The 9,735-nt window shown below is 51.1% G+C and overlaps 1 protein-coding gene across 1 annotated transcript; it reads left to right on the top strand.

Moving 5' to 3' along the window:
* Positions 1-4,163: 4,163 nt before the first annotated feature.
* On the top strand, positions 4,164-5,464 carry Ptf1a (pancreas associated transcription factor 1a). The gene is made up of 2 exons (XM_008831724.1): positions 4,164-4,923; positions 5,265-5,464. The coding sequence occupies exons 1-2, from the start codon at positions 4,164-4,166 to the stop codon at positions 5,462-5,464; spliced, it is 960 nt and encodes a 319-aa protein (XP_008829946.1).
* The last annotated feature ends 4,271 nt before the right edge of the window (positions 5,465-9,735 follow it).

The raw sequence follows: 9,735 nt of genomic DNA on the forward strand, positions 1-9,735 counted from the left end.
TTTGCCTTAAACTGGGGACAGCATCTTTAAGAGACTCTCTCTTCCTCAGCTGGTATTATAGGTTGAGCTGTAGTCCACACAGTGAATACAGGGTAGATAGAGGTCAGGAAGGTGGCTACTGGCCACATGGGTTGCTTTAGAAGTAGCATGAACTGACAGCATTGCACATTGGTAAAAACACCCCTGTTAGAGTGAGGGAAGCAGGGTTGGCATCTGCACTCAACAGCTGGAGGAACCAGCACTGGGCTAAGGTGCACTGGGGCTGGCATTAATCAGTTGTGAAACTTAGGGAACTTACCAAACCTCCCTGGACCTCTGGGGCCTTTCAATATGAACTCTGATTCCATTTTCAAGTCATTTTCCAAGGATATAAGGATAAAAACAGACATGCGTGTACTGGACACACCAGCATGGAGAAGAAAGATACCCCAGATTCAGAGTGGGATAGTGGCAAAGAGAAGGGAGAGGAATGTAGGACAGGGCAACAACCTACTTGCTCTTGCCCAGAGATGAGGTGGGCAACAGGAGACTTTAAACCATGAAGAATTAGCAGAGACCTGCCTTGAAGATGGGAGGTAGACTGAGGCCCATACACAAGTACCTGTTTGCAGGCCCTAGGGAGATATGTGGGATGCTGTGGACAGTACAGCTGGATTCTGGTTTCTGCATAGTTTAGGTTCCAGCAAGGCACACATGGGCCTCCTGTCCAGCACTAAGAACGTTTGGGGTTGGGGGAGTGGGAGGCCTGGAGGCCCCATTCTGCATTAATGTCTCTTAGCAAAATCATCCTGGGAAGAGCCAGGGACCTGAACTCTAGCCCTTCTGTCGCTGCTCCTAGGCACTGGAAAATGACTGGAAATATGACAGGAAACAGATGAAAAAGTATTCAGACCCAAGATTCTGGGAGGGAAAGGGAACTGAGGGGCTAGAGGAAGAGACCCAGGCTCAAGTTCAGTGGCTTCTGCCAGTAATTCTGGAACTGAGACCCCGGGCCTGTGAGCAGTCCTAGGAAGTACAAGAGGCCAAGGGTGACAGGCGGCCTTGCTGAAAGATGTGCAGCCAGCCACCTTGGGGCTCCAGGAGATCCTTCCACCCTCCCTCCACAGGACCTGGAATGCTGTTTTAGAGTGACACAGTGGTTCTTTATAGGGTTTGGGGGGTGTCTCCCATTAAGAATAAGTGTCTAAGAGTCCTTAGGGAAGGGTTAGCTTGAGTCAGCTGAGGATGGAGTCAATCGTAGCTCTGAGATAGCTTTCTCTCCACATGAACTGACTTGAACATTTGATAGCAAGTGTCTGCATGCTCCCCTCTGACCAAAAGGTATGGCGTATGGAGGGAGGGTTGGCCTCTCACCTGGCGAGACAAGGTTCAGTTTCAGCCTTCTCCCCATCCAACCTGCTATTTTGAGTGGCAGAGGGCAGCCGTCCTCCGGGTTGTGACCTCCAGTGACCCAGAGAAAATTCTCTTTATTGGCAGAGAAGACTTTCTTCTTTGTGTAAGAGAAAAGAACCATCATGTCTTATTTAAGGATGGTGTGTGTGTGTGTGTGTGTGTGTGTGTGTGTGTGTGTGTGTGTGTGTGTGTTCTGCTTTCTAACAAGACCAATCTGCAGATTGCCGGGAATTCTCTAAATAGAAAACTGAAGATGAGAATTGGAAGGAAAAATAAAAGAGGACAGAAGGATGGTATGGAAAGAGCCAGGAGATGTTCAGAATGCCCATGCTGGCTCTGCTGGCTTCTGAGACAGTAAGACTTCCCACCAGTTCTAGAATCTCCATTGGCTCACCTGGGTGTCAAAGGTGCATTTCTGGAACTTTCCACAAACTCATCAAACACAAGTTAGAGGATGTTATGGAAACTCTTTTCTAAAAACCTCATTAAAGGAGCCAGGCATGCTGGTGTATGTCTTTAATCCCAGTACTTGGGAGGCAGAGGCAGAAGGAGCTCTGTGAGTTCAAGGCCAGCCTGGTCTACATGGTGAGGTCAGCTGGGGCTACAGAGAGACCCTTCTCAAAAAGACCAAAAAAAAAAAAAAAACCCTAAAACAAAAAACAAAACTCATTAAATAACAACAGCAAAACCCTCATTTATACATACTCTTAAGTCTCTCAGAACCACAGTCCCTATATATTAATGAGTCAAATATAATTTATCAAGAACCACCTGGACCCACCAGAGGAGAACTCCTGTTCTCTCTAGGAGGGCATTTGTGGGTTCAGATCCACACTTCTCTTTGGTGAGTTGTGATTAATATTTTTGATAAAGCTTTGAAATCTGGTTAATTACAAGTCCTCAGACTGATCCAGAAAGCCCTCCCCACTTTAGACAGGCTGGCCTTGAACTCACAGTCATCTCTCCTCAGCCTGTGCAGTGCTGGAATTGCAAGCATGCACCACCATGCCCAGTCATGGAAGGTTTTTGATGTGAAGGGAAGTGAGTGCAGCAGCACTAGATCCCTGGTGTTGGCATCTCCCACTCCAGCTCATGTGCAGCCTCTGAGATCCAAGGCAGCCCCTCCTGTCCGTCTTTGCTTAGGTTTAATGAAAATCAGCTCACTATGAAGGAGACACAGGCTGAAGAACACATGAAAAAACTGCTAAGAAACGGGGCCTTTGGTTTAAAATTGTGTAGCAATCTCCACAGGTCAAGGCAGCTCAATTTCTGATCTAATCTGTTGTTGACTTAAAGGTCCGGGCCTCAGAATTCTGTTCAAATACAGTGAAATGCCCCAAATGAACCGTGTTTAAGCACTGTTGTCAACATTCATGGATATGAGGGGAGTCCAAATAACCCACAGACACCTCTGTAAAAGGTCTGAAAAGAGAAGTGGCTGACCCTGGAAGATGAAGATTCCGGTTCGCTGCTGAAGGAATATGATGCCAAGGCTGTGCTGGACTCCTTCGGAGTAGAAACCCAAGCTTGACTTTTACCAGGAATTGCCTTGACCTTGAAAGTGTTCTTTGTCGCTGAAGAATTCAGGTTACATTTCAGTCTATGATAAAATGTTTTGGGAGCAGGCTGCATATGTTTTTAAGGTTTTTTGAAAATAGGAAGAGAAGTCGAAAAGGGGGTGGCTCACTCCAGGATGGTCCCGGTGGCAAGTTTGAAGGGTGAGATTCGGACTTTGAAAACTGTTACAGTCTGCCCTTTAATTTCCATACCCCTCCCCTCCACCCCACCGCTGGCTCCACTGTGGAGGATTCAATGGACTCCTTTTGTGCTGGGTTTATAGCTCAGAACCCCTAGGGTCTAGATTTGCTTGTGGAAGAAACGCCCCGCTGCGCTGCTGTGCAGCCCGCCCCACGGGTCTAGTCGCCCCACTTCTTTCTTAGGTCAGGAGAGGGCAGCAGGAGGCAGGCCAGCTCCCAGAGGGCCCCTACCGCGCTCCTGCTCCATGGCCTACCTCAGGAACTCCTGAGGTGTGGGATCAGCTCACTTCCAACCCTCTGCACATCCCTTCTCAAACTTTGCAAGACTCCTTGAAGGGTCAGGAGATGGGATGGAAGCCCCAAACCCGACCCAGGCGGGAGCACAGTTGCGTGCGGTGGGTGAGGATAGGAGAAATGGCCCCTACCGACCCCCGACCACAGCCATCTTGGAACCGATCTCTCAGTCCCGAGGCTGCGCCGCGGGGGCTCCAGTCCCGCACGCCTAGGACCTTTGTGGATGTTCCAGCCCCAAGGAAGAAACCAGGGCGCCGTGCTGCGGGCAGTAGGCGGGCGCCCGGGGAAGCAGGTAACCCCAGAGCTGCACCCGGGTCAGGTACCCAACTGCAGCCCAGAGCTGGAGGAGCCGCGCAAGCTGGGAACCGAGGACAGAGCCCCCGCCGCTGCTGGGCCCGCGGGTCCCTCCCCGCCGGCGCCCCGAGCTCTGATTGGCTGGCGCGCGTGGTCCCTGGCACGCGCCTGTGGATGTAGTTATAAGAATCCTCGCGTGCCAGCCCTCAGCTTCTGCAAGTCGATCCCAGCCCTCCGCAGCGCAGCGCGGACGCCAGCCAGAGCGCAGCAACTGCGAGCACTCCAGGGAGGCCGGGGGGGCGAGGGGGGGCGCCTCGCGGTCCCCAAGAGGGAGGGGCTGCGGGACCAGCTCTAACTGCCACCGAACGTTCACAAAGAGTCACCAGGGCTGCCGGGCCGTGCCTCCTGCCCTCGGCGGTGGCCGGCATGGACGCGATGTTGCTGGATCACTTCCCCGGGGGCCTGGACGCCTTCCCTTCGGCTTACTTCGACGAGGAGGACTTCTTCACCGATCAGTCCTCCCGGGACCCGCTGGAGGACGCGGATGAGCTGCTGGCGGATGAGCAAGCCGAGGTGGAGTTCCTCAACCACCATCTGCACGAGTACTGCTACCGCGACGGGGCGTGCCTGCTGCTGCAGCCCGCGCCCTCGACCGCCCCGCATGCACTGGCCCCGCCGCCTTTGGGGGTCCCCGGCGAGCCTGAGGACAGTGGGGGCTACTGCTGCGAGGCAGGGGCGCCCCGCGGCGGGTTCCCCTACTCTCCCGGATCGCCGCCCCAATGCCTGGCCTACCCCTGCGCCGTGCTGTCCCCTGGGGCGCGGCTGCGGGGTCTGAGCGGCGCCGCGGCGCGGCGGCGGAGGCGGGTGCGCTCCGAGGCGGAGCTGCAGCAGCTGCGACAGGCCGCCAATGTGCGTGAGCGGCGTCGCATGCAGTCCATCAACGATGCCTTCGAGGGGCTACGTTCACACATCCCCACGCTGCCCTACGAGAAGCGCCTCTCCAAGGTGGACACGTTGCGCTTGGCCATCGGCTACATCAATTTCCTCAGCGAACTGGTGCAGGCCGACCTGCCACTTCGAGGCGGCGGCGCAGGGGGCTGCGGTGGCCCTAGTGGCGGTGGGCGCCTGGGCGGGGACAGTCCTGGTAGCCAGGCCCAGAAGGTCATCATCTGCCACCGGGGCACCCGTAAGTGCGTCCATGTCTCAGCATCTCAGCTTAGGGGGACCCGGACAGGCACAGGATGATAGGCAGACGGACTCATCCACGGATAACGATGTTTGGACCATCGGTGGGGATAGGGAACCTTGAGCGAAAACTTGAGATTCTCAATTTTCTGTTACTTCAGCCTGGCCTGAAGGACACGCGTCCTTGTTAGACTTATAGCTTCCGGAATTCCCAGGAGTGGGACCAGAGGGCTTGAGGGGTGGAGAGGCGATCTAGCTGCCTCAGAGGAATCCCTAAAAGACCGTGGGCAACTACTGAGGAGTGTTGGGTATTCACTATCTGTTCTCTGTTCGCCTCCGCAGGTTCCCCCTCCCCAAATGATCCGGATTACGGCCTCCCTCCTCTTGCAGGGCACTCGCTCTCCTGGACTGATGAAAAACAACTCAAAGAACAAAATATTATTCGGACAGCTAAAGTGTGGACCCCAGAGGACCCCAGAAAACTCAACAGCAAATCCTTCAGCAACATAGAGAACGAACCTCCCTTTGAGTTTGTGTCATAAGACTCAACAGCTGACTGAGAGTCCGAGTGTGTTTCTGTGTATATTGTACGTGTAAATATCCATAATGTAAATGTAATTTAAGAATCAAAGTTTTTAATGGCAATCAACTGTTTGTTATTTATCTATTTATTATTCTGTTGAATTAATGAAATAGATTTTCTTTTTAAATACATAATTTATATAATTTATCCTGATTTTCTATAATATGCAATAGTGGGTGATCCCCCGCCACCTTTGGCAGAACTGTCAGTTGTTGGAAGAATTCTGGCCAGAAAGCTTCGTGCTTATTTATTACCGGATTTGGTTTATTTCTAAGTGTTGTTAATAAACGCTATTTACATCTGTTTCTAAAAGTTCATCATACCAGCGACTGTAGCTTTCAAAAGAATTAATTTGTTAAAAAGTAAATGAATCAGAGACTCAAATCCTTGTCATCTAAGGTGAAACCACATTTTACTTAGATTTAGCCTGAACCAGAGTGGATTTGAGGATTAAGTTCCAGCTCTTGATAATAGCTCTTAATCTACCTCCCTGGCCCTCAATAATAACAAATTGCCTGTATTTGTACCCTACCTACCAAACACCCTGCGGGGCAAATATGTCATAGGTATTTATTATTCCCATTCTCCAGAGGAGAAAGCTGAGGCTCAGAGACAGTGTATGGTCGGCCGGGGACTACTGGCTGCCCTAGAGCTGAGCTGTGACGCATCCCTCCCACACTTAAGCATCAGGTACCCTCAATTCAGATATTCCATTGTCTCTCTCATAGGGGGTGGGGCGTTAGGAGACCACGCACAAAACTTGGGGGTTTTTAGGTAAGGCGGGAAGGAAAGAGCTCCCCCCTCCAATCTCTATAACCCGAGTATTTAAAAAGCTGACTTCATTTTGCCTCCACCAGAACCTACTCCTCTTCTGCCCCCAAGGAGCTGGAGAAGGCCCGCCTAGGGCTGAGGGAGCAAGGCCGCCCTCTACTGCACGCGAAGAGCAGAAGAGCATCGAGTGGGGGATCTGGGCTGTTCAGTCTCAAACTCCAGAAAGCCAGAGCTGGGCTTACCTCCCCGAACCACCGCCTCTTCCAGGTCCCCCAGACACCCACCCTGGTTCACCATCCGGATCCGGGCGCGCGGGGGCGGGTGGTGAGACCCGGGCGCAGGAGCGGAGCAAGAGATGCTCACCTTGTGGAACGTCTGACTCTGCGCCCAGCAAGCCTAGCCAAGCAGAGAAACCTGGAGAGTCAAGGTGCGATCGCCCACTGCCCCCCACTATCCCGGTTTTGCCCGAGGACAACGTGCACATAGCATGCTAATCGCTTTAACCTAGTTTCTGCCCCACCAAAGGGTTCCCCACGCGCCGCGGGTACCATGGACTTCATCCAAGAATAATTAAAGCTAGGCTGGGAGCTGAAGCACGACCCCACAGCAAGGCCTGGTCAGGCCAGACAGGCAAAGATTCATGGTCGCGACGCTCCCAGGAGGCCTTTGACCTGGGACCGGACACTTACCTCCTCCAGCCTCCTTGTCTTTTCCACCCCCCCCCCATAAGATCGTTTCACACTGGAGGCATTTGAGAGAGAGAAAAAAAATAATTTGATTTTGTCCTGTATTAGGGCATCATTAAACATGAAAGTTGCTTTTGCATAAATGCTTCCATCAGGCATGTAATCTCATTACACTCATTAGAAAGTCAAATGTTAGACTTCAACTTACTTCTAAGTTATGGAAGTGTGTTAGTTCTCTTTTCCTGGGTAGACCTGCCTTCCCTTTGGATGGGCCAGTGTGGCTCTTCACAGTTAAAACACTACGATCTTTGTGGTGTGGCACCTTTTATTTTGCATGCCACTTTTTTGTATGACTCAATGCACCAACACATCCTTTAGTGCTGTGCAGATGAAGCGGAAGAGCCGAGCTGAGCCTGCACAACACCAAGGTCTCTATCTTGTCACTCTTGCGTCCTGACTTGGCAAGTCCCTTTAAGCAAAACCTTCAAAGAGACTGACAGTTTCTTTTTATTTACTCATAATCCATTCATTCTAGTGTAGCAATTCTTTTTCTTTAAAAAATGCAGCAGTAAAAGCAGAACATTTCAGAGCCTCATTTCAGACCCTCCTTTGGCACCCAGGAGGCCTGAGCTCTGTTGGGTGAAGGGGAGCCAGGCTAGAGAATCTCTGGCCTGGGGCATCTCTGGCCCATAAATACAGCCTGGCACAGAGAGGACCATGTGGAGACAATTTGAGTGATGGCTATTCAGCAGTCCTAAGTCAATTAACACCCTTCCCCAGTTAGAAAAATGCTTAGGAAGATAATTGAGTAAGCCAGACTGCTGGATGACTTTGCCAAGCCCTGCTTTTCTGACCCATCAGCCCCTGCATTGAACCCTGGCCTGCCACCACCAGGGGGGAAGACTTTAAAGTCCACCCTGGCTGCCCTTGTCCATTTAGCATAATAAAGAAACCCAGGATGTATTTTATGATCTTTACTACAAAGCTGGCCAAATCATTCCTCAGTGGCCCTGATAACACTGCTGGACATTGTGGGGGAGAGTACTGCATAAGATTTGATGAGCCATAGAGAGTGGGGTGGGGTGTGTGTTCCACTCCCCCCCCAACACCTTATCCTCTCCTGCCAAACCCAAATTTCCACCTCCAGCCCACCCTGATTTCTCCATTCCAGATTGCTGAACTGATCTGCCTTCCAGTCTGAGCACCAAAGACAATACTCAATAAAAGCTCCTTCTCCCCATCCCTCTCACCCTCTTACAGGTCAGGTGAGCAACAGGGTCAAGGTCCTCTTGTCATGGTCTTAAAAGATAGATGTCACACACACACAAAAAAAATGTGACTTTCTATTTTCAGAGGCTGGGAAACCCTGTCACCATGCTTTTTCCTTTTGTTCTCCCAAGGGAACTTCTGGTTTGAGGTGAGGTGGGGGGTGGGGGTTGACTCTTGAAGTAGGGGAAGCCCAGAGCCCTCAAAAGAGGAGGGGGGGGCACTTCTGCACCCTGAACTCTGCAGCCTCTGGAATGGAGCCCCCTGGTGGAGTCTTTTCCTTTCCAGAGAGGAGGCACTTGTGAATTAATGAAAAACTCTTCTGAAGAGTTGAATTCTGTGGGTTCTGCAAGGCAGAAAAAGCAGGTGGGAAAGAGAGTGAGTCTCCCACCTCAGACTGGGAACAGAGGGTATAAAAGGCCTTGTTGGAACTCCTGAGAAATCCACAACCAGCTATTCCCAGACTGCTCATCTGCCAGGACCAGGATTAACGCCCCTTCATGGAGAGGGTGTGAAGCCTCTTAAATCCATAAACTCATCCTATTTCCATTAATGGGCCTTTTTGGTGGCACCGAGTACCAGCTGCGAGGTTGAACAAACACCAGTTGAGTACTCCCTGGCGAATCTCTCTGGGAAGAGCCCTTTCCCCTCCTCTTTCCCTCACCCTCCCCTCCCACTGCCTTTCCAAAGCCTTCTGCAGCCTGTGGGAATGGTTCTAAATAATTCCACAACCAATTGCGTTTTTGAGATCTGGAACCACTGGTAGGAAATAATTCCCACGATGGGATGTGAGGTCTGGCCAACAGGTGTTCCAATTTGGCCCAGGGAGATGGGGAAACCCAGGGAGAGGGACAGGCTTGCCAGAAAGCAGGCTGCTCAGGGCCTCCCGGGCTTTACAGGCCGTGGAAGCCGCAGACAATCGAAATGATATCTTTATTGCTAGGTTCATGTCCTGGGCTATAACATATCAATCCCTGTCCTGGTTCTCTGGGATGCACCTGGTATTTCAAACTTGTTCTTTTTGTGCTTCTGGGTCCTGGGCTGCAGCTGCCTAAAACAAGCAAAGAGAGAGGCCCTTACAATGTCTCCAAGACGTGTTGGCATGGTTTGCCTGTCTTTAATGTACCATTAACTATTGTCTTTACACAATATGGGAACTGTAAAGCATGACATGTGTTATAATAAAACACATTTTCAATGATACACTTGGACTTGAGGCTGGGGTGCAGCAAACAAACAGGCCCAAATCTTGTTTTGTCTCTCTTGCTAAGCCTACAGGCAATTAAACTTAAGACCACTGTTCCCCCCACTCCTCACCAGCCAATTAAGTTTTATGTCTCCTAATTTTTCACATAGAAAAAAAGTCTCAGTGCTGGCCCCTAAAGACATTGATTTTCTTGCTATCACCTGGCGCTCAGACCTTAGTTCCATTTATCAAGAAGAGAAACGTCAGGCGTTACATAAAGTGACTCTGTTACCATAAGGCTCTCACCATCCTGGCCTATTG

The sequence above is a fragment of the Nannospalax galili genome, unplaced genomic scaffold (assembly GCF_000622305.1).
Source record: "Nannospalax galili isolate Female #2095 unplaced genomic scaffold, S.galili_v1.0 scaffold14, whole genome shotgun sequence".
Classification (NCBI taxonomy): Eukaryota; Metazoa; Chordata; class Mammalia; order Rodentia; family Spalacidae; genus Nannospalax; species Nannospalax galili.

Coding starts and splice junctions, on each gene's coding strand:
- Ptf1a (XM_008831724.1), top strand. CDS start 4,164: ATGGACGCGATGTTGCTGGATCACTTCCCCGGGGGCCTGGACGCCTTC. Junction 4,924..5,264: donor CATCTGCCACCGGGGCACCC/GTAAGTGCGTCC, acceptor TCGCCTCCGCAG/GTTCCCCCTCCCCAAATGAT.